Source organism: Puntigrus tetrazona, chromosome 4 (assembly GCF_018831695.1).
Source record: "Puntigrus tetrazona isolate hp1 chromosome 4, ASM1883169v1, whole genome shotgun sequence".
Classification (NCBI taxonomy): domain Eukaryota; kingdom Metazoa; phylum Chordata; class Actinopteri; order Cypriniformes; family Cyprinidae; genus Puntigrus; species Puntigrus tetrazona.
The window spans coordinates 27,980,554-28,006,834 of NC_056702.1; the positions used below are offsets into that span (position 1 = coordinate 27,980,554).

General features: G+C 36.6%; 1 protein-coding gene across 2 annotated transcripts in view; it reads right to left on the minus strand.

The window, feature by feature from the left end:
* Positions 1-516: 516 nt before the first annotated feature.
* jupb (junction plakoglobin b) overlaps positions 517-26,281 on the minus strand; it is a 56,631-nt gene continuing 30,866 nt past the window's right edge. For both annotated transcript variants that reach the window (XM_043237153.1, XM_043237154.1), the window contains 13 exons: positions 25,908-26,069; positions 23,172-23,425; positions 21,217-21,455; positions 18,364-18,565; positions 18,139-18,283; positions 16,676-16,779; positions 12,999-13,337; positions 8,065-8,217; positions 7,767-7,886; positions 6,312-6,462; positions 3,425-3,546; positions 2,704-2,746; positions 517-668 (listed from right to left, as the gene is read on the minus strand). In XM_043237153.1, coding sequence (XP_043093088.1) covers positions 532-668; positions 2,704-2,746; positions 3,425-3,546; positions 6,312-6,462; positions 7,767-7,886; positions 8,065-8,217; positions 12,999-13,337; positions 16,676-16,779; positions 18,139-18,283; positions 18,364-18,565; positions 21,217-21,455; positions 23,172-23,425; positions 25,908-26,069 — 2,171 coding nt within the window. In that variant the 3' untranslated portion in view covers positions 517-531. The remainder of the gene's footprint in view (positions 669-2,703; positions 2,747-3,424; positions 3,547-6,311; positions 6,463-7,766; positions 7,887-8,064; positions 8,218-12,998; positions 13,338-16,675; positions 16,780-18,138; positions 18,284-18,363; positions 18,566-21,216; positions 21,456-23,171; positions 23,426-25,907; positions 26,070-26,281) is intronic.

The window sequence follows — 26,281 nt, forward strand, 5'->3', positions numbered from 1 at the left end:
ATACACAGAACGCAAAGGAAAACGAACCCTCGTGTGGCCGAGCCGCTAGCTAGCTATGCTACATTTCTAGGACAGAGTTGTCTGGACATCTTTGGACAAACAATATAAAGTACAAAATGTACATGTTATGATCACATGCTTATCGCGTCACCACACTTTTAGGCTTTGTCGCTCTGTTAGTAGCACAAGATAACGAGATGAGTTAGGCAGTGCTTAGAGTTCACGTCACAGACAGACCGGTGGTGAACTAAAGCGAGTCGTGTGTTTTGTTCTTCTCGAGCACTGCACGGTTCAAGCCCTGCTCAGCGGCTTCGTCGTCGTCGTCGTCGTGGTTGTTGTTTTTTTTTTTTTTGCAGGGAACAAACTGGTTTGAGGTCTCCATCTTCGTCGCCCACTTCATTTGTTCTGAAGACTGAGAGGAACATTTTTCTGGAATCACATGTTCAGAAGGTAAACATCTTAAGAAGGAGATAATCCGCAGCACTAGAGACCGGGGGAAACGGCGTGCGAGCTAACCTGCTGGCAGTGTTGTTAAAGAGGATTTGGGTACACCTGTCGAGGGTCGTAGGTCATTTCTGGCATGTATTGCTCATGTAGCTCGGCGTCCAGCGGGAGGCCGTCCATGGGTAAATCAGAATAACCATATGGAGGGTAAACTGCGTCCAGATCTTACATAGAGAGAGAGAAATTAAAGTTACAGCAATTATGCAAAATAGAAATTATTTAATAGTTACTTATTGTTCGCAAATGCGTGAACTAACCTTATTGTAAAGTGTCACCCAGAAATGTGTTTCTATTGAAATATTGCATTATATACTGTATATTGTATTATGTTAGCTGTATGCATAGTTGATATTTTGTGTAAATCATCTATGTATATTATAATAAATGCTTTCTATAATATTATGTTTTGTTGTATTTACCATCATAATATATTATAATTTAGACAAAATATTGAATTAAATATATTCAACTAAATATTATACTATTTCAGTGTAATTTATTGCAATATTCATATATAATTATCGCAAATTATCATTCATTGCACTGCAATATTATATATAATGTAATACTGAATCAATATGTTGTTATTATTATATGTTATTATGATACTAAATACAAAAAAATATTAAAATTACAATAATATGAACTAACTTAGTAAATTACTGTAAAGTGTCACCAAAGCTCAAAATAAAATATGATATGATATACTGTATATAATTTCTATAAATTATGCAACATATTAATATATATTAGTACAGATTATGTATCAATATTACATTAATAATAATATTAACATTATTCATGACGTTATAAGTAATATTTTCAATATATTATATAATCCTTTAAAGTTCCAAATTATATATGAACATACATTAAATATATTTGATTATTCATATAATACAATAAATTCAACAATAAAATTCTTCTCTAATTACACTATAATTATTTAGTTTGGTCAGAACATATGCGGACATTTTTCAATTAGTTGCTTTTTAATTACAATATATTTTAAAGGACTTGTTAAACTGGCAGTCAATTAAATGATTACAAGGTCATTTAATAATATTACTATTATTCATTGAATGTCATATTTGCCGCGCCATTATAAAAGCAGGAGGCTTCTCAAGGTCATCATGTTCAGTAATGAGATGTACAGAAGTAAAGCAGAGTGTGTGTCACTCCTCTAATCGTAGTAATATCATTGTACACTGTCTGCACAGCTTCATTGCCTTAATTAATCACCTCGCTGATGGATACAACTTTGAGTGGGGGGAAAAAAAGAATAAAAACATGCAAAATACTTCCAGCAATTTCACATAATGGAGGAGTCTTGACATTGACAGAGGGCTGGTTAATGAAATGTAAGTGACCGAGGGGGATTTCAGATGAACAAATTCAATGAATCCAGCTGTCACACTTGTTAATACACCGACATTCGGAGAGAAACACACACGCACACACACACCCACCCCTGAGACCAGAGCAGAAACGCCTGAAGAATCAGGTAGAAAAACACACTCATCCTCCGCATGTCATATTTCTAATCGTACATGGAAAACGCCGTTTGTTTTGTGCAAGACAAAATATTACAGCTGTATTATTTTTTCAAATTATTACTTTATTATTTTATTTAATTATAATTAATTATATAATGATGCCACGAATCGGCTTATGCCTTATTATTCACCATAAAACAAAAAGTGCAGAATCATTATTACATTCTGAGTTAGACTTAGAGTTCGTACAGATGCGTTTGCATCGTTTTCTTATTTGTACAAACTGGGGGTTTCTCATGCAAGACATTTTATGTGCAAAATATCAGCACAACAGAATCAAACACGGTGATCTGGTTTGGGTGGCTTGGTTTTTATTTCCAAATTTTGACGAACGAGCGAACGGCGCATCTCTCTCTGAGGAACGCAGCGTTCTGTCAGCTCGTGGGACGGGCCGACAACAACGCAATCAAACCGCCCTCGCGCTTGACAAATGCGAATTCAATGACTGTCTCTCTTTATCTTTTCGTCTTTGACCCCTCTCTCACACGCACACGCACGCCGTAACTCATTTGTCATGTGGCATTTTATTTTAATGCTCTCCGCTCTAATGCAGCGAGATGCGCCGGATAAATAGGCAATTTGTGGCGGCGTTGCGTACTAAAGCAGAAGGATAGCGAGTGAATGCGCTGGGCTCTCGACTCACCATCTGGTATATATCCAGGGTCGAGCGGCATGGCGGCGTGTGCCTGGAAGAATATGAATGCAAACACTTCGGTTAAAAGATACGATAAAAGATACGATAGGTATATCAGAAACTTGAGCGAATCGGCATGCTAGAATGATTATTGAAGGATCGTGTGACGCTGAAGACTGGAGCAGTGATGCTGAAAACTCAGCTTCGATCGCAAAAATAAATTATACTTTAAAACGTATTCAAATAGAAAACAGCTATTTCAAATGGTAATAATATTTCGCAATATTACCGTATTTTTGGTCAAATAAAGGCAGCCTTGGTGAGCAAAAAGCTTCGTGTGTTTGCTTTAGAGGCCTTCGTAAAAGCAAACTGATCGGCATTTTACTCTACATCACTTTTCTGAGGCATATACACGCACCTAAAAAAAGATATGTAAATATCAATGCGCACTGGACAATCGTTGAATCGACCGCTGTACGAGAAACCTTGAATCGTTGAAAACAGACGCACGCTCAGTTTCGCGTCAGGGTTGAATCACCGACTTGGTTTGCATTAGCTTTCAATCACCGAAAGGCCTCCAGTCAGTTATGCCGTATCAATTTAATTGTTTTATCACGTTTGCTAAAAATTGACACGGCATGCGTAATTCGAAACGAGCTCATCAATAATAATGTGCACTAATCCGAGAGTGTGCTGGAGTGCTGTGCGACTCCTGAATAAATATATTCACCATTTCCCAGGCGGCGGGGTCATGTTTGAAGAGGGAATGAGTGAGCTCCACTGACACACGCTTCCTGTAGTCTGAACTCTTGTCCTCAGAGATGCGGAAGAGAACAGCTGCGGCATACGTGGCTGAGGAAGACAGAATCATCACAAGCGGATTTACTGATACGCATATTTGCATATTATTATGCATTACAACTGTTATTATTTTCCGTGTCATTTATTTAATGCACCAAATATATGAACTACATATAAATACATACACAGGCATTCATACATTAATAATAATTCTATACGTGACCCTGGATCAGTAAAAATTGTCTGAAAAGACGAATAAATAAACTTTCCATTGATGTTTGGTTCGTTAGGATCAGACAATTTTTGGCAGACGTACAACCGTTTGAATATCAGAGGAAATCACCTTTAAAGTTGTCCAAATGAAGTTCTTTGCCATGCTTATTACTAATCAGAAATTTGAATTGCATGCGTTTACGGTAAGAAGTTCAATCTTAATAGAACATGATCACGCTTTGCTTACTATCCTTATGATTTTTTTGATAACTTTGACCCATACAATGTATTTTTGGCTATTGTAAATATACCCCAGCGGCTTTAGACTGAGCTTCAGGGTCACATATTACAACTCAAAAAGCCAAAAATTACAGTAAAGGCTTTTACAGTGTTACAGTGATTTCTATTTTAAAAGGGGTCATCGCACGCCCGTTTTTCACAAGTTGATATGATTCTTTAGGGTCGTAATGAAAAGTCCGTAACATACTTTGTTACACACTCAACAACAAAACACCTCGATCGCTTAGGAGCCATTTATGTCCTGGGTGTACGTCTCTGCTCCGGCATCGAAACAACGGCAGTCGGAACGTTTCAGATAGGTCTAGGGTAAGACGGCAATGTCAATCAACTATCGTGGGAGTGGCCTTCAAGCATGTGATAACACACAGACACGCTGAGAGTGGGATACTATTTTTAGGGGTAAAATAAAAACCGCTGGGTGAATTTTCATCACTATAGGGTAGTGATATATGACAACGCACATTTATGTTCAAACGAATTTAGCATCCAGTGACCCCTTTAAATAAGTTACATTCTTTAGAGCGTAAAAAAAAAAAATGCAATTTCATTTCACAATGTAACACACACACATTGCCCGTCATCAAATGTCACCCCAAATCAAATCAAGTGAAGTGATGTGTTATGTCACATGTCAGTCAGATGGCCGCCTCTTATATATATATATATATATATATATAAAGCTGTTCTTATACTCTGTTCTTCTATAATATCCCCCAAATCTTTTCCTGAAAGTAAAAATTTCAGCTTGAGAGACTAAAAGCCATTTTGTGTCGAGCTGAGGATTCACTCGCGTGTTCGGCTGCCTTTCTATATTGAAGTGAGGCACCAAAGTCAACATAACGACACGCCGCATCCCTGACGCTGTTCGTCTACCACAGACTGTCACCGTCAGTGTTAGTGGTTTATGAAAGCTGCTGGCGTGATACTGTAAACAGAAGAGGCTCAGAGATGCCAGTTTTCTGTATCAGCTTACAGTATTTCTACTGGGAGTGTGATACAAAATCAAATGGATGCACAAGCTGTGGTCTGTCCAACGGCGTGTGGCTCTTTTCTGTGTTTTAACAACGTGGAGTTTAGTTATGGCAAGCGGTTTAAACATTTAATTCCATGAAACACACTATTATATGTTTTAATGCTATTAGTTCTTATTTTTCAGCTATCAGTACTTATTAAATTACTACTAGTATGCATTCTTTGACCACTAGTGCTTAAACTTATCTTTTTAAATATACTAGTACTAATTCATTTCTTATTTATAATAGCAATTATTTCAATAGCGACTAGAAACTATACCACTGTTACCAGTAAAAGTATAAGAGAGTGTCTATTGAGATTTCAAAATGACAAAAGACACTTTTTTCTCCCTTTTTAAATTTCAAATAACAGAAAATGCTATTTTTAAAACGCTAAATAGCATCTCATTTCTATTTGCACTTAGCTTAAATGGACGATATATATTTTAGCACCTATTTAACAAATACTACTAGTTATTCATGATGTAGTAGAACCTTTTATAATTATTACTAGTAAGAAATATTATACTTATGCTATTATACTATACTATTCTATCTTATTATAACTTGTCTTATGAATACTGAAGAATTCAACTAAAAACTTTATTGGTAAAAAAATAAATAAATAATAATAAATAATAAATAACAAGGTACGTTCAGAGTATAAAGTGACTAATAAATGTGTGCTAATATCTATTGAAGAAGCGCTAATCAAAAACGCACTTATTTAATAGGTGCTAGTATCTAATATTAAGTAATTGTATCTAAAAATAAGAAAAAAGTTAGTACAGTCAAACAATTAGTCGCTATTAATCAGACCTTTGTAACACTTTATTTTATGGTCCCACAGCATGCATAGTAATATAATAATAATGCATAGCTGTTTAATAAGCAAATATTAATACTTTATTTTACAACACCTTATTCTGCCCATTACCTAAACTTAACTACTCTACTAACTATTAATAAGCAGTAATAATTAAGAATTTATTGAGGTATATCATTTATTGAGAGATATATAATATAAGCTAAACCTTTCATTTTGATGAATCGCGATTAATCGTTTGACAGCACGAGAAAAAAATACGTATATGTAATACGTATATACTAACTTTCAAGTTTTTTCTTGATGACAGAGAAAAGAAGTAATTGTCATTTTTTGATTGTACAGATAAAAAATAATGCATCATTTGAAACAGCAGGGATCCACTTTTGCTGGTATACGTTTTATACATTGAATGTTAAAGGAGCTTGCCGTATTGAGGCGTGGCATTGAACTTTGTCACTCACCGATCCCCTCATTGGGAGAGTGCAGGAGCTCCATTAGAGGTGCAGAGGCTCCTTCCGCGTCGATCATCTCAGCAGACTGTTTATCCAGAGCCAGTTCACACAAAACACCGGCAGACACGCGCTTTATGTTCTCCACGTAGGAGTACAGAAGCTAACAGGAGAGAGGAAGTCAAAGAATGAGAGGGGTTACACACACAAAACCCCTCATCTCTGCTGTTTCACTACTGCTTTATAAACACCCACATCTCATTACAAGGCTGTTCTTTTTTAAACAGTCTTGCACTTTTGAAGTCACTTTTGACAAAAGCATGTGCTAAAGCTTTTACGTAACATAACGCAGTGTTTTGGGAAGTATTGTGACATTTAAAACTGTTGCTTTCTTAATAACAAGCTTTTTTTTTTCTCAAAAAATAGCAACAAAATGATTTTTAATGTCACGTTTTCTACAATTTTTAACACAGTGAATTAGAATCCAGATTCACATGTGTGACTCAAATCTGAACATTGAGCCCTGCACATAATCAGTGTTGTTAAAACTAAAACAATTAATAATGATGTAATAGAAATATTACATTAAAAAAAAAAAATATATATATATATATATATATATATATATATATATATATATACTATACTCTTTTCATCAAATTTTTGATGTAATATTTCTATTATGTTGAATTATATTAAAATTTGTTTTATTTCAGCTTTTTTCAATTAATGAAAAATATTATTAATTGTTTTAATTGTTTATTAATTGATGTAATATTTCTATACTTTCTATACTATACATATATATGGGTTACTGGGTGTGTAAGTAATGTATATGTATGTACACATATGTAAAATTATATATATGTAATCCTAATAAAATGTAAAAAAGCATGACAAAATTGAAAAATTAATAAATGAAAGTAAAGTCAATGTAAATAGATAAATACAATAACAATAAAGTGTATATATATAGAGTTATAATATACTATAGTATATATATATATATATATATATATATATATATATATATATATATATATATATATATATATATAAATGCCTTTTGAAATATTTTGTTAAATACTATTTTGCTATCGATTTGTTTCATTTTATATAAATGATATACATTTGATAAACTCTTCTAATTTAATATTGCGACTGTTTGTTTGTCGTTAAAAGTTAACATTAAAAGTTATCACCTGATAGTTATGTATTTAGAAAATATATCACTCTTTTTTTCTTTTTGCTTGTAGCATAGCTAGCGTCTTTCAAAAGGGTAGCTTGACAGTACTTTAAATGTAAAAAAAAAAAAAAAAAAATGAAATGCAGCTTCACTGACACTGCTAGCGGAGTACATAAACACAGACAATCACGCACAAGCAAACATCATCCAGACGCTCCGCAGTCATCACCCACACATCTCAACACACACCGCTCAAGGACTGCCATGAACTGGTTCAGTACTTGCACAAACAGAGGAATGGTCTGCATGCTGGCGATCTCCCCTCGGTTGATGGGATCTCTGGCCAGTATATGCAAAGCGCCTGTACAGCCTTCCACGATCTCCTCCATGCGTACGCCATCCTGTGTGAAGTGTGAAGAAAACATTAACTCTGGTGCTAAAGGGACCTGGTCTATGCCAAATACTGGGACCTTGATGCTAATTGGATTGTATTTTGACCTCCCTCTGAGGGCTTCGGCCTATATGTGGGGGTGAATAAAGAGGATACGCATGCACAGGTATAATAAGCTACAGACGCACCTGATAGGTCTGCTGGGCCCCTGAGCCGTGTCTTTGAGTTTCCTGATGAGCTTTCAGCAGCAGGTTGACCAGTCGAGGGATTGTCCCAGATTCTCTCAGAGGCGCCTGATTGGCCGGACACAGGGCCAAGTTACGAATCAAACCCACTGTGGCCTACAATATAGAAAAAGTATAGAATCAAACACCGTCATCTATTTGTTTGCTTTTTCTTATTGCTTCGCAATTGGATTAAAGCAGTGGTTTCCAAAAATATTTGAGTTTATATTGAAATAAGCATAATTTAAATGTTTTTTTTTTTCGCCGCAGACATTCTTTTTCTTAACGTGCCTAACACAGGATATAAATCAATAAAACCGCTATTTAAGTATGCAAACAAACAAGCAAACAATAAATTAGTTAAAATACCTCGTAATTTGGTTTTGAATGAATTTGACACCGTTTTGATATTTTTAAAAATGCTCTAAATAAAAGTTTGATCTCTTTAATTTGAATATAATTTAAATATAAACACAGCAGAAATAAATAAAAATAAAATAAGATAAGATTTGCTGTGGTGTGAATTTATATTTATATAAAAAAATATATTTATATTTAAATTAATTGAGTTTATGTATGATTATGGCTGATGATTTTTTCTAAAAAAAATACTTAAATACATTGAAATCGCTCAGAATTTAATGAGAAATTTACATTGGGTTTACACTGACGTGTGCTTTTGATTGTCTCTGTATTTTGGGCAAAGCTGATCACAGGTCTCGAGAAAAATTAGCACAGCAAGGTAAAAAAAATCAAGCAAACGTCTCTCCAAATTCGAACACTCGCGGTCCTATGAATCTTTCTGCGGCCTACGGAAAAAAATAATTTGAAAAAGATCCCCTTTGTGATTTTTCTTTGTGATGGGTTTAGCTAAAGTCTCTTAAACACAATGAACCGTGCCCCACTTTTGTGGCGCCGTACCTTTTCAGAAAGACATAATCTGAACCTAAACTCAATTGTTGTAAATTCATCATTGTGCCGCTCATTGTAAGTCCGTTCCTCAAAGCTTTCATCATCTTTAACAAGTGACTCACTCTTGTAAATCCCAAAGTGCTGACTGTCGACTCAAACCCATGCACCGACGTCAACATGATGGCAACCGAGCGATGTTACTCGCGGGAATAATGCTTTCTTAATTAAAAAACTGAGCTGAAAACGAAGTTTAGGAGGGGATGCTCGGTGTGAGGCTCGAACGTTTGTGGACGCCTGGATGCACAAGAGAATACCGGTGGGTGAAATCACCTGTATGTCACTTGACGATCTAGTTCAGAGAGATGTCACGCATTGATGTGAAGCGTTTGTCATTTTACGTCTGCCTAACCGTCTGTGCACCGAGAGCGCTGTGTAAACGCTTAATTTCATACGGCCTCCCTCATAACGCTTCATTAGTCAGCGGCGTTCCTCTGATAGAGCGGGTCTCCTCGGGGTGGGTCGGCAAGCCATGTCAAGCGCCGAAACGCCTTCGAAATAAACGGGATGCAATGCATTCCACACATCATGTGTGTTACATTAGTGCTGTTTTCTCTCCACCCTGCCTGGAAGCAACTAAAGCCATCAGCCAAACCGGGACGCTTGGATTACATTTGTGAAACTCTCGAACGGTTTTCTGCATTCTGTTCTAGCCGATACGAAATAAGCAGGGTAATGCTCAAGTCCACTTTCTACTAACAGTATCTGCACAGTATTAGTAGACTGTCTGCCTAAATGATAAGACTTTATTTTGATGGGTTCACAACATATACCATGCTAACATTCAACTAACCCTAAACCTACCTTAACAATCTACTCTGATAGCTAGTTGACTTGCAGTCGCAAATGAATGAGAATTGGCCGACATGGAGTTGCAAAGATAGTAAATAACCAGAATGAACCAAAGCAGTTTTAAAAATGCTGGGCCAAACTACAGAAGCTACAACTATATTACTGGGGAAAATAGTCATTCGTTTGGTTTTAGAAGAGAGAAAGTTCATATTAAGATATCTTAATCAGGCTTTTAATCACAATCTTTGGCTTTTTTAGCCAATCTGAACACGTTACAGTGACAGTACTGTTGAGAATAAATATGAGAAGCATATAATTAACTACCGTTCGTAAAAAAGCTATGAACATTTTTGTTTATGCATTTTTATGGCAATTCTTTTATCACGCTCGCAAATAAATGAATGCATCGGTTTCCAGATAAACGAATGAACAAATAAATAAAAATACTATGGTAAAATAAAATGGTTTAATTTTAATACCGTGTAAAACAAAACAAAACAGGATGACAGAAAATGAGAGGCAAGGTATAAAAAGGTAATAAAAATAAATATGTGACTTTCGGTCTCTTGGCAAATCTGAGGAAAACAGGGAATAAAAAGCAAGCGAACATTTGACCAAATCCCAAAACTGAAAATGAAAAAACTATATTAAAAAAGATCTCCGTTCTTCGTAGAATCTCTTGGGGTTTACTGCATTATTTAAAGGTGCACTTAGTAGTTTTCCGCATTTAAAATGTTTTACAGCTACAAAAAAAAAATAAACGTTTAATAGTGCTTTTGGAAAATGTGTCAAATGATGCACATGTATATGAGATGAAGCTATATCAGTAGCGTATTAAAAGCGATTTGCTTTTTCTGTCGAGATCATTTCATTTCCCACATCATGTTATTAATATACCTTCTATTGGACCCTTTCATTTAAGCGATGCATTAATGCCTGTCTGCATTTCAACGACAGCAGTGACAGATAAGTCTAATATAAATCTGTCTTTATAAGTCTAAAAGCACTATTATCGATCAGCTCAACATCTGCACAAACACACCAAACACCTGAGTGCATGATCAATGCAAACGCTTCTTTTTTTTCGAGATCTCCTATTCAGCCAGGTTGATTTTGTTAGCAATCGCCACATGCAGACCGAGAGAAAATAAAAGCCCGGCGTTCTCGTTCTTCTGGATCGATACCCACGTGCCGAACAGATCACAGCACACAAACACACACACACACACACACACACACACACACACACACACACACACACAGGTTTCTGCTCCAGCGGTCTGATACGATTAAGCGGGAGATCATGCGTGCCGGGAGCCCGTGCCCAGAGAGAGACAATCAGAGTCCGGCCCACCACAAATCAGAGAGCCGAGGACAGCCAATTACATCCACCACGACCTTCCTGATTTCCCCAAGCTTCAAGGGCTTTGACTAGCATGGAGGCATCAACAAGATAAAAATAAATAAATTGGCTGGTTACTGCATGTGATAGTTATTTTAGAAGCGCAATGGAAAACTGAGCATCTGCAATGCTTAATATTTATATTCAAATGTTGAAACACTGTACACTGCCGTTCAAAAATTTAAGTTGGGTAAGAGTTTTTTATGTTTTCAAAAGAAGTCTCTTATGCTCACCATTTATTTGATCAAAAATAGTATAAACAGTAATATTCTGATATATGTCTTTTCTATTTGAATATATGTAAATAAAATGTAATGTATTCCTGTGATTCAAAGCTGAATTTTTCAGCATCATTACTCGTTACATGATTTCTGTATATGTTTTAGTTATTTTTTTGATATTAGTCATCTTTTCCTATCAAAATGCTCGCTACAGATGCAGAAAATTCAACCAGATCTAATCAGGTATTATCATTGACACGACATGAGGTTGTATTTATTTTTAAAATGTCAGGCGAGAATTTCGTGCAAAGACCTTTAAATGCTGTTTTGCTGCTCAAGAAGAATGTCTTATTGTTAACTAGATAATGCTCATTATTATTATTTAAAAAACAGTTGCTTTTATTAAAAATAAAAATCTTTTGTATCAGTTTTTAATGTATTTACTGTCACTTTTTGTGACTTTAATTGAAATGTAAGTACTACTTAAAGTACTAACTAACTGACCATAATATATATAAAAAAATAAATAAATAAATAATAAAAAAAAAAAAAAAAAAAAAAATATATATATATATATATATATATATATATATATATATATATATATATATATATATATATATATATATGCACGCACATATATATTAGGGCTGATAAGAAATAAAAAATGTTCAGCTAATTAATTACATGATGTGGTTATTAATTATTCTAATAAACCGCAAATAGGAAAATAAGAAAATAAGATAATTTAAAATCACTGATGTGTAAGGCATTACAAAAAGTAGCATCAGCAAGAAATATTTTGTTTGATAAAATTCATTACATTACTTTTGGACCATGAGGTTGATTAAATTATGACACAACTGTCATTCTAGATACGTGAACTATACCTTTAATCATTTATTCAATTAACTGTATTATTATTACTATCTATGTGATTCATTCAAATGGCTGATTCATTCAGGACCATAACATTTGCATTCAGTTAACTTCTGCTAAACTTTATTGTATAAAAATTGGTCTCTGATGCTCAACTCTCCTTAAAAATCATTGGCTCCTGATGACTGTTTACTACCAAAAAGACTGTCCTTTATTACTCTGTCCTCACTTCCTCACCTTCATGCCATTATCATTTTGCTTCTAAATAACACAAAATTATTTCAGGCATCCTGATACAAGGATTTACAGCTCTCAGTCTGTGTATGGCAGCGGCTCCTCGCATATGATGCTAGAGGGCTCTTTTATTGTTCCAGCTAGTGTCCTCAAAATTACGCCGAAGCCCCAGAGGAGCGTAGGAGTGCTGCTCAATGACTAAGATCCGGCAGCAAATCAGCTTAACACGAGAAGCAAGTCTCAGCGTTCTTCCACATCAAAGGCGCGCAAGAACTGCCCCCAGACGATTCAAATCTGACCTTTAAATTTAAACGGCGGAGAGGACTTTCAAATTGGCAGCTCTTCAGACACACACGCGCGCACACACACACACACACACACAGAAAATAACACATACAGACCTTTACCACAGGCCAATAGTGCGGCTGGCCTAAGAGCTTGGTGATGGCGGGGATGCCATAGTGCAGACGCACTGCATTCTGGGCCAGCTCTGCGTCAGGGTGGCGGCTCGTGAGGTGACGCAGGGCGCAGACGGCCGGCTCGGCCACGTCCTCCTTCTCTCCGGCCCGCAGCACGGCGTGAATGAGCGCCTCCACCCCGCCGCTCTGGGTGACCAGGGCTTTGTTGCGCGCGTTGTTGCAGGTGAGGTTTGACAGGATGCCAGTAGCACAGGTCAGCATGTTCACGTCGTCTGAACCCAGCTGACTCACTAAGATCTGCAGGAGACCATCCAGACCTTCCTGTGTGGAGATCAAACAAAAAAGAGTCCGGTTTTATTTTTTTGCAATTTCCATTTTCATTATTTGTAATATTCTTCATTGATTAGGTATATAATATTATTTAATAAAATTTTTACTATTGCATTTTATATTTTGGTATTTATTTGCATATATTTAAATTTATATTTGTATTCATATTTTTAATATATGAAAATAAAAAAAGTTTCCATTTTTATTGTAGTTCATTTTTGTTGTGTTTTTGTCATTTGTCATTACTTTTTTTTTAAGTTTATAAGAATTTTACCTTATATTTATCTTCCACATAGTTTTATTTATTTTTCATTTTTGTGACATTTTGTGAAAAAAAAAAAAAAAAAAAAAAAAAAAAAACAGCATTTATTTAGAAATCAACGTGCATCTTTACTTTGATTTAACCGAATGCATCATTGCTGAATAAAAGTATTAATTTCTTTCTCTGCTACCATGGATTTTGTTTGCATCTTGTAGCTGTTCTATTAAAACACACGCAAACTTTATTCACATGCATTGCAAGAGCTTCACTGTTATCCAGATGGAAAAAAGTGGAATCATCTTTAAGGTTATCAACATCAAGCCACAAAAACTGTCGAACTTGTACTGAACCCAAATTTTTCCCTTTATCATTCACCTTTTGAATACATCGTAAATGATCAGTGACGGTGCAAAAAGATTTACATAAAGACACAATATTTTAAGAATCAGACAGTAATAACCGCTAATTATCACAAATGAAAGGCGTGATAGAGGAGGAGGAGACTGAGATAAGAAAAAAATGAAAGAGGAAAGGCAGTGAAAGAGAGATAAGACTGAACGCGAGTTTGTGAAAGATTAGAGACAGACAGATGCTCAGCACACATTTAAATTCTACACACTTTCTGTGGGAGCAGAAGGAGAGACGTGGCCGCTAATAGTTGTTTTTGTTCCTAGAATTTAATAATAAGGGCAAAAATGATAACCTGTTTATCATTAATTGTGCATTTTCTGGGCCACTGAATTCTGAGTAGCAGTGATGAGGGACAAATTGTGTGGAGGTGAGGAACAATTATGAAAACCACAAGTCGCCTGAAATATAAAAGCATTAGAAAGTACAGAGTAAAAACTGTCAGTCTAACATGAAAGCTGCTTGGTGGCTTTCAAGCTCTGATTGCACTCCGCACGTCTAATAACTGAATGCAATGTCGAAAATGCCATTGTTATTTCATTTGTAAGCAAATATTCTAATTATCTGCTTCATAAAGGCATTTCACATTCGCATTCATTATACGATCATGATTGACTACTTTTTCTCTTGAGGATAATTTGGGTAATTTTGCTTAAAAAGCACTAACAAGGTAAAGCACAAATCAGCTTTTTTCATTCACCAACTTTTGGGTGGTTGCTAGGATGCTCTGGGCAGTTACTAGGCGGTTAATGGAATCTTCTGGGTGTTTACTAGGCTTTCCGTCTTTAATTATTCCCCCCTTGTGTCAAGCCAAACCCGTAAGACCTCTGTTTATCTTCGTTGTGCATTCACGAGAGTCAGAGCGCTGACTCCTGCATGAGCAGCATCGCACAGATGCATTGTGGTACTCTTGTAAATGAATGACACGGAAGAGAAGAGTTGTTGAATTAAGTTATTTTTATTTCGGTTGCACACAAAAAGTATTCTCGTAGCTTCTTAAAATTATGCTTTTGGCACGGTTAACCACCAGATGTCAACACTCTTCAATGTTTTGTTTCTTATTTCTCGGATAGGTATCTTGGAGAGGTGAGGTGTTAACTACTAAGGGGTGCCTCAGGGCTCAGTTCTTGGACCACTTCTCTTCCAGGCTCTGTCATTCAGAAACATGGCTTTTCATATCACTGCAATGTTGATGACGCTCAACTCTACCTCTCATTTCATCCTGAGGATCCAACCTGTCTAACAGATACTTCTTGCTGGATAAAGGGCCATCACCTTCAACTCAACCTTGCCGAGACAGAAATGCTTGTGGTTCCAACAAACGGTCCACGGCTAAGATTTTTATAGTCAAATCTGAATTTTCTAATCATATGTACATTACCAAGAGTCAGACATTCAACAGTCATAATTAGCTACTGACATTAACACATACAACATAATGTTAATATTAAAGCTTTCAGGCCATCTGCACAAAGGTCCCCCCGAATGCATGAGCGTGTCTGCGTGGCTCTGAATGAACTCCTTTTGTGGACATGTTCTTCACCAACAACGTGCAGAAACACTGCAATTAAACTTTAAAAATTCACAGTGTTTTATTATAATAGCATTCTCATTATACTGTGACGTTTATGAAAGTCAAAGTCACAGTTATTAATATTCTGCACTGTTATTTGTACTGCTGAAGAGATACTGTTATACTGCAATGAAGCGCTTTACTGCAGTGTAACCGCAACCAAATGCATTCTATACAAAATAAATGCATACATATGCAATATATTTAAACCAGCTGAAATGTTTTGAAATCACTTGTACCCTACCTGATTGAGAAAATCCAGTCTTTTACTCTGGACCTTTATTTAAATTAATTACTTCAGATTTCTAGAAGCTTGCATTCTGCAAGTGAAAATGGCTTTATTGTACCATCCCAAAAAGGCACAAAATCACTTTCACTGACCTTTTCATTAATTGTTCCCTCCTGGTGGAATGACCTGCTCAACTCTGAGCAGCTGAATCCTTAGCCATCTTCTAGAATCAGCTAAAACACCTTTAGTTTACCCCTCTAACTCTTGCAATCTACACAAGGAAGCGCTGTTTTCGTTCAAATCAAAGCGTAAATACATAGAACAGCATACAACGTTTGCATCCAGTGGATACTCTCCAAAAACAGAGCTGATGTGGAGAGGCACAGAAAAGACACATTTTTATTTTCTTTGCATGGAAAAAGGATTCTTGACACGTCATAAAATTCAGACTGAACCACTGATGGCAGATGGACTGCTTTTGATAATGCCTTTATGCTTTTCTGGGCCAATTTACTTGGTAGTCAATGGGACAGTCAAAAGCCTCCTGGTTTTCTGGGAGTCCCAAAGACAAAAAAGCTTTGCGATTTTTGAATGGCATTGGCGTAAGTGATTAATGACCAAATTTTAATTTAGAGTCGGAGTAACCCTTTAAATGTTTAATTACACTGCAACAAGGACACCTTAAAATAAAGTGTAACCAAATCTGCTTTACTGATGAAAAACGTCACCTACATCTTGGACGGCCTGAGGGCGAGTAAACAAACACTAAATTGAATTTTTAAGGTGAACTGTACCTTTAAGTCCAGCGCGCCATTGTAACAAACATACGGTCTACAGACTGAAACAGCTCGTTTTACCTGCTTGGTTGCAGCGTCAGAGAGATTCCTCAGGGTCCACAGGCAGTTCTGTGTCAGACGCTGACTCGAACCTGTGAGATGTTGGCCGAGAGCCTGCATACCTCCTGCCAAATGGAGAGAAAAAAGGCTTAGAGTCCATATTTATCAGACTTAGCCACAAAAAAAGAAGAAAGGACAAAACTATCCGGCTACACAACCTGCTCTAAAAAGAAGAAGGCTGTATTTCTCCATGGATTAGCCATTGTCTGCCAAAGGGAGAGAAATGTCTTTTGGAGTCTGTGCAGATAAACTAAAAGCCACATGGCTTAGGAAGATAAAAAGAGGGAAGGAGATTAGGAGACATCCTTGAGAACTGCCTCTCATCCAGTGTTGTAACTACCTGATCCTCAGCGCTTTCTGAAGACGAGCGTCGAAACCTCATATGGGAAGACGCCATAACTGTGAAGACTTTTATGAGATCAGCTCTGGCAGGCACGATAGAGCGAGATATTTTAGTACCGCAACCTTTGTCGTTGTATATCTAAGTATTAATTCGCTGAAAGGTCAGCGTTAATAAAGTAACATCCATACAGCGACGGTATAAGTGGTGGGTTTGATAAAGGTGGGCTTTTCAACCGCACCTGTAATATTAATTTTAATGGAAAATCATGTAATCCTGGGACTCTAATATAGCGATTTAACACACTGACTTGCTGATATGTCAAGTCCTGACGTTCGCGTAAAATGATGCAGACTAAAACTTTGCTTGTAATGTGTCTCAATCCCATTTCCCTTCTCTCCTCCAAAAAATTTGGCACTCTACACTGTCTTTCACGGTCAGAAAAACCTGAAAATATTAGTCATGGAACAGTAATAAAGAAGAAAAGTTACAGCCATTTTCTAGTGATTTCTGGTCATGCTCAGAAAGCTGAATCATCAGTTGATTTGCATTCAAATTTCAGGGTTCAGGTTATTTTTTTATTTTATTTTAAATAATGCTTTTATTCAGATCAATGACACTGAAGACTGGAGTGAGGATGCTGACAATTCTTCGTGCCACAGGAATGAATTACTTATATTCAAAACGGCTTAATTGTAAAAAAAATATTTCAGAACAATATCGTATTTTTTGATCAGAATAAATGCAGCCTTAATGAGCTTGAGACAATTCTTTCAAAAACATCTTACCAACCCCAAAGTGTATTATGATTCAAATCTTTTTTTTATAGTTTGGTTACATGACAAACAAGTCATCTGCAGCAATCTCAGAAATACTTAATGTGATCATCATGAATGACTGTAAATGTCAAGCAAATAAATTCACCAAAGTGGGAAAAAATATTCTCAGACAAAGAAGATTGTGACGTTAAAGGGAAATGATACAAAAACGCCCAAGAGAACAGTGCTTGGGAGTTAAAGAAAAGAGATAAGAATATTCCTCTAGGGTCTAAGAATAAAAAACAAAGGCAAAAACATTCACTCACCAGCATCAACAATAGCCGGCTTGTTGCTTGGACAGACAGAAAGCACCTTCAGGACTCTGCTGGTGGTCCACAGGAGCTTCTCGTAGTTATAGTTTCTCATAATGAACACCAAACTTTCAGGCCCTCCATTTGCAAGGATGATCAACTGTGAAAAGAGAAAGACAGCGCGTATAAAAATATACTCTATGCAAGCACTCTGTGAGTCTCTATGGCTAGTGATGATACCTTGCTCTCCTGATTGCCGTAAGACAGCAGCTGCAGGCAGTCTGTGGTGATGGCCAGGAACTTAGGGTTGCTCTTTTTCAGAAGAGGGACCATCCGTTGCAGTCCATCGGCCAGACGCACCGCCATCTTGGCTCCCTCCTGGTGCAGTAACAGGTTGTGTAACGTGGTAATGGCGTAGAACAGCACTGACTCCATAGGGGAACTGAAGAGAGAATAAAGTCTTTATAACGTTTTCTAAATCAGACCGCTATTAACACCCAGAATCCCTGTGTGAGAGACACAGTTCATAAAACAGAAGCTTTCGTTAGCTTTCACGTCATATGTTGCTAAAAACAAGCTATTAAAATATCATCTAGAAAATATTTACTGTCTACTTAGTTAATTAAGTATAGTTTGCCTTTTATAAGGCAAACTATTATAAATAATTTTATTATTTATAATAAACTATTATAAATAATTATTATAAATAATTTAATTGTAAGGCCACCTAATATATAAAGACGGACCAATATTTATTATTAAATTTATTAAAATATAAAAATAATTATTTTACATAGAACAGAAATTTCTCTATTTTTGCTTTCGGGGAAGGAGATATTTCTTTTCTATTGACAGAATTGTATTAATAACATATAAATAACATTATTATTAATACAATTATGCAGATTATTATTATTATTATTATTATTAAACACAAATGTAAAATTTTCACGAGATAAACAGGAATAAATATGAATAAAATAAATATATGATTTATTATTCGAATAAATAATAACTATATAAATATCTACATTGTATATCGTTATTATAGAAATTATTCTACAATAATTAATCCAAAACTATTTTTCATAATGTCAAAATGCATTTGTTGCTATTCTTTGCACAGGATTTCCCCCAGTGTTCCAGACCTCAGTTTGAAAAATGAATAAGCGACGGGAAAAGCACTATATTATTTAGACAATTAGAGAACTAGCAGAGAAACGCACAGTCCTGCCATCATTGATCAGGATGCAGAGCTACAGCCTTCAAATTCGTCTGTGCATATTAAACCGGAACATAAAAGAGTGTTTTCACACCAGAAATATCACACACGCCACCTTTAAACATCTAGACTGCTATCAAAGCGGCCCCACGCAGCAATCTTTAAGATATCATCCTTGAGCAAGACATTTAACTACAGACTGCAGCAGGCAGACTGTCCCTGTAACTTAATATGGTGATACCGTGTCAAAGTTGCGGCGGCCCTGGATGCATGGTCATAAAGATCCCGCTCTACTCTATTATCACAACATCTGCTGCAAATGGGCTTTCTGACAGAGCAAATTTCCCATCAGAGTCCAAATATATCTCTAAAATACAGCCCTCGCAGTGCAGCGGACGCTTCCATACACAGAAAACGGACACGCTGTCCCGCTTTAGCACTGCTTAGTCACAGCGTTCATCAGAATGCGCCGGAGGTTAGCGCAAATGAATGTGCACGGCAACCAGAGAAGAGCTAAGCAAGCTTAATACGACGGGGGAAGAAAACGACAGGTTGACCGGACCAGAGACGGAAGGATTACGGCTTCCCCGCCGACCCGTCTTAAAACCAGCGTGATTTTCCACGCCGGTCCAGGCTGGTTAGTGCTGGTTTGGCGATGATCTAGCGCCGGTCCTTAAAGGGCTCTCATAGGAACTGCGAACGCCCATCAAACGTTCGCCGCTATTCAACCGAAACCATTTGTCTGTCCATGTACAGTCAAGGGACTAATTAAAACATGAAAGCATTAGACCAGCAAGGCATCTGTCGTTCATCATTTATCTAATATCACAGATACATAAGTCAACACCGCGTATCTTCATTTTCAGAGATACAAATATCACATTTATTAGCCTTTGATATTAAATTCTCTGAAATGGCTTTAATATTTATCATTTTACATAAAAAGATCATTTGAAGCAAACAGCTATTTTTGTGAAGTAGATATAATGCCAAAATCTAGTCGAAATGTTTACTGTTTTCTTCATTTAATTATTTAATCATTTAGCAATATGAAATAAATTAAATGCATTAATATTTTTGTGACATTTCTAATTTATTTCTATACATTTTTGTATTTTACATATTTATTTTCAGCAAAATTGCTTAAAAGCAGATGGCCTTCCGTTAACTAGCTAAGTTAAGAGAAATTAAAAGCTTCAATTAAAATGCCTAAAGCGAAACTTCCCTTGTTTGCACATTTATAAACCTGTTGACCAGCAAAATAGATTATTATAACATTTTTACTCCACAATACCAGTCAAATGCTTCCTTTTGTGATCTGATGTTGCTTTTTTTTCACAGAAGCAGAAAATATGTTCCATAGGCTACTTTAAAAAATACTCAGATCAGAGTAACAGTGATAAACGATGCATTGTTGCAGCCGAGTGCTTCTTGCCTTTGTTTTATCATTCAAAACTTTATATCTTCTGTTTGCTCTTCACAGAGTTTAGCTACTTCTCTGAATATATGGATATCTGGATATATGATATACGTTTTTTGTGCATGGGCGCCCTCTGGTGTCACGTATGAATGAAACCGATATGTTATAGTGCTAATGTCCAATCCATCCTTTTTGAGGAAATCATTTATTACGTTTTTTTAATTTAATAAGTATCGGTTCAGGCACCATTTAGGCACAGTAACCGTTTTAAAAGCACCAATTTGCCACCGTTATCGGAAAATACCCAACCCTAGTGCGTAGTTCTGTTTATTACCCAAAAGTTACAGCAGCTTACGAGAGACGTTCTGCCAGCAAACACCAACATGCATATCAAATATGTCGCATTGTAGATGTAAAACACTACACACGAGCTCCTCAGGCGTGTACTGACCTGAGCATGCGCACTAGCGCGGGGATGCCGCCTGATTTGAAGATGGCTAGCAGTCCCTCGCGCTGGTGGGAGAGGCTGTGCAGGACGCTGGCAGCGCAGCGCGCCGTCTCCAGGTCTCCGGTGTTCTGCATGGCCCTCACCACAGCCGACACCATCTGAGGAGACTGCATGAGCACGCGGCGAGACGCCTCCTTCCGTGTAAGCTGGTTCACAATCAGAGCTGCCTTGTTTACCACCACCTGCATAGGGAAAAGAAAACCTTGCATAAATAAACTTTGATGTGCAGTAAGCCTGAGAGACGAGAACCAGACGGGCTTAAGTGACATTTCAGTCGATGTGACAAAAACGGTTTAACCATAAAAATATTAAGTGCTTTAAATTGTTGTTGTTTTTCCCAAAAAATCTAAAAGTTTTCTGTTTGATTTAATTGCAATTTTGTTTTTGTTTTTCTGAGCCAAAAATAAATATGATACATTTTTCCCTGATTTACTAAATTTACCCACTAAAATGTCATTCCGTTTAACAATCTTGTCAGGCATATTTATTTATGACACATTAAAACATGAATTACTTTCACCTCAAATACTAATTAGTTGTAATTTTATGATTTATTTTAATTTGCCACTATCCTAGGTTTTATCCATTTGTCAGTAAGTTTTTTTAATTTAAAACACAACAAAATTTAATATGCTTCCTTATTCTTTTATATATTTGAGTATGTACAAGTCAGAATAAGCATGTTGTGTAACTTTTTGTAAAAAATGTTGTTACACTGAATGACAAAGTAACATTAAATTACAAAAAAATACATCATCTGTTTAGCCATGCAGGGTTGCCAGATTTTCACAACAAAACCTGCCCAATTGCTGCTCAGAACTTGCCCAACTCTAACCCCCAAAATCACACGCTTCAAAAACAATCAGAGGCTGCAGTGTTAAAGTAGCCCAGTTCTGAGGGAAAACTTGGCAACAATGCAGCAATGGATCCTCTGCAGTAAATGGGTGCCAAGTGGATGGAATGAGAGTCAAGAAAGTCATATTTTGAACAGAGGACTTCATTATGATGGATTTGTTTCTTATTTGTCAAGATGTGAACTGATGGACTGGAGTGGTGTGGATTACAAGTGTATTACTATGAGGTTTTTATCAGCTGTTTGGACTCTCATACTGACGGCACCCATTCACTGCAGAGGATCCATTGCTGAGTAAGGGTTTTAATGTTGCATCTGCATCTTGGGTAGCGACTAAATATTCAGTAAATTATCATTTTTGGGTGAAGCGGAGGTAAAGAACTATATTTCCCAAGTGGTGACTCATCACGGTATTAAAATTGCTCAATGTATACAGAATTGGAAAATGTGTTCTCGAAAAAAGAAACTGTAAAGTGTTAATATGCAAAAACATGCAAAAATATGCAAAAGTATTCACACGGCATGAATAGAAAAACTGAGAAATGTGGTTTCTAAATGTTTTTAGACTTACAATGGTTGCAAGCTCTCGGCAGCCAGTAATTTAACTTGGAAAATAGATCATATCCTAAAGTTGTTTTTCACATCATATCGTTATTATTTCACTTCATTCCCTCTTTCTCCTGCTACGTTTCTAGTTCACCCTGTGAGATTATTTCCCATCTTGCGTAACGATTCATCTCATATTATCGCAAGCACTCCCCATCTTAATTCTTTGAGAATGACAGGAAGTCCAATCTTTTGTACTTCACTCCAAATCTAAGATATCGGCTCAGCTCTTATATCCCAGTTTCTGGATCCTGTTTCATAAAACAAGTTTAACGAAAAAGCCATTTGGCAAACTTGATTTCATTTTGATTTGGTTCAAAATAAGTCAGACTAACTGAAATAAGCCGGGCTTGTTTGGTAGACCTCGGTCCCCTTGGTCTTAGGCCTTTGATTTTAATCAAAAAAGATGCTTGTACGTATTTTAATTTGTCAACGGTACCTGGTCCTCGTCGGCCAGCAGTTTGGTGAGCTCTGGTACGGCGCGGGTGGCCAGCTCAGCGTCATCCTGATAGTTGATGAGGTGGACGATGGCTGTTTTGAGGAGCTGCGAGGGTTCAGCCAGTCTCTGGACATTGGTGGGCTGGTCTGGATTGCTCTGCGTGGTGAGCACCGTCTCTCCCTCCACCAGCGTCTCGGGGAACATGGCCGCGCGTACTCTCTGAGCTCGAGTTAGACTGTACTGAGCCTCGATATCTGAGCGCAGATTAAGAAAGGACTGCATTAAGCCAACAAGCGCCTCAGGGTGATGCATTACAACCATTTTAACACTTAATACTCAATAATATCATTGATTCGACAGCACTGATACTACTGAGAAGCAACATGAACTGAACTGAATGGCACAACTACCTGCAGAGCTGCTTTATAGCTGAGGAGAACTCAGACTGTTTAATAAAACAAATATTTATAATGAATCACTGATTCTTTAACTGTCCTATTTAAGACTGTGAAGCTGCTTTGAAGCAGCCTCTATCGTATATAGAGTTATATAAATAAAGGCAACATGATAAGTGATGTAACTTTCTGATTTGCTATGAAAAGGTAACCTGCAAACAGAAAAACTGGATAAAAATAAAAATGAGTGTTGTCGATCAAGTCATCGCATACAAAATAAAAGTTTTTGTTTGTGTATAAATGTGTAATGTGTTTGTTTATTATGTAAATATAAATACGCACAAAACAGTATATATTTTGAAAATGTATTTGTTTGTATTTTTAGATTTTACATAATATATTTAATATTTAAATATATAAACTTTTCTTAAATGCATATGCATATATATATAATATACACAGTAAACACTCATATATTATCTAAACAAAGACTTTTATTTTGTATGTGATTAATCACAATTGACAGCACAAATACATTTTTTGTGTGCTATTTTTATGACAAAAACCTTAAAAAATTTAACAGTGTGGCTCAGAAATATGCTCCAACTTGACATAATAATAATAATAATAATAACAATAATGCAATTATATTTAGTATTAGATACTAAATGTATCACTTCTTCCATTATTAATATTATTATTATATTAATTATATCTTTTAATGTTTGACTGTCCCTAATATTTGCGATATATAGACTAATAGACTAAGTAGACTGAATAAATATAGAATCGATGTGCAGTCACAGATGTACACTTACAGGCTATTTTACCATTTATAAGAGCTCAGACTTTATAGTGGCTTTTCAATTTGATTTTGGATGCCATAATTGTATAACCCACGCTGAATCACGCTATATTTTGCAGAGTGATGCAGTACAGACGTGGTTCAGGGCACATTTAATAACAGAATAGATTGACACCAGAAAAGCAGAGGTGGGAATAACGTGACTCCCCGAATAAAGTGCAATCCATGCTGGAAGCATCGGAAGCGTCGGAAAGGGGTCTTCAGAGGTTCTGTTGTGATAGCAATAATGTTCAAACCATAAAATGTGAATCTACTGAACTGAGTGTTGGGATGAGTTTCTAAATGTCACTGGCTCTGGGCGGACGATAAATTTGCAGCTTTCTTCCGAACTACGCGAACGCACTTTTGCTGCCATAGCGAAGAATCTATTTTAAAATCCCCAGACATTTACAAGTGACGACATGCACCATGACAACAAAGAATAATGGGAAAACCACAGGTGTATTTAATATGCATCATGTAGGGATAAAGCAGCAAGACTCTCTGAGCCGTGGTGCAGTGGAGAACAGTGGAAACTCACCATAAGACCATCAAAGATGTTGAACAATAAAGAAGACTTTTAGCTGTAACTGTGGTTCTTGGTGATTCATATAATGTAATTCAATGGCTATTGGTTTTTAAAGAAGAAAAAAAGTATATCAGGGAACACAAAATAAATATCAGTGGCTCCTGGTTGTATTATTAAGGTCTTGTAAAGCGAAACGATTGGTCTGGAACATTATTCACAACATTATTACCTTTAATCCAGAGCCTCAGGCCAACTGAGAAATACGATTCTCTTTGGCGAAGCGATTCTTTCAGATAGTTCACTTCTATGAACTTGTTCAATGACATCACGTATACGCAATTATATAAATAAAGCAAAGAGCAGCGCTGCTCAAGATTCGGAACTGAAGTTAGTGAACTGTTTCAAGTAGTTCATCAAAACAAAACGATTCAAAAGAATGATTCGTTTGTGAACCGGACGTTACTCCAGACCTGAGGACTGGATTGCAGGTAATCATGTTGTAAATAATGTTGAGTTTCTGCACAGACTGATCATTTCGCTTCATATGACCTCAGTATTTCAGCAGGTATTAATTTTGTTTTGCCTGCATTTGCTTTTTTGACCTTTTTTCTACTAACTACCAAGGACCACAGTTTCAACCAAAACTCATCTTCGCTGTTCAACAGCACACAGAAAGTCACCTACATCTTAGTCTGCCCGAAAGTGAGCAAATTAACAGCACATTTTTATTTTGGGGTGAACTATCCCTTTAATGCACGCTCATAGACGGCACGCTTTTTATGTCTAAGAAAGCAAAAAAAAACAAAAAAACACATTGTGAACGTTGCACGAGTCCAGCAGAACGACGCAGCCCTTGCAGAGGGGTTCAGTGCCACTGACTCTAATGTGAAATTTCGGAGGCCCTCGGGTCATATAATTCATCAAAATGTTGAGGAGAGGCGAATGGAGACCTTTGGAGAGAACGTTACCTGTGGCGCTCTCGCCAGCGCTGGCACTGACGCTGTACTTCTTGCTGATCTCAGACTCGTCCTCGTCTCGAATGGTGGTGGCTCCGGACTGAATGCCCGAGTCTGATGTGTAAAACGTCTGCTGCCACTCCTCCACCTTCACAGCCCCCTCTGCCTCGCTCACTGCAGGAGATGAGCGCCAATATTAGCAAATGTTTGACAAGGGCTTAGAGCTTCGCTTTAAATAGAGTCAGCAGATGTGTTTTCATAGATAATAATTTGCTAATTAAAATTTGTAGGATGTTAGCTTCATATATTTTCTATAGAATACAAATAACATATTTCTATATAATGTTTTCTATTCAGTGTAATTATATCGTATTTTTATATATATA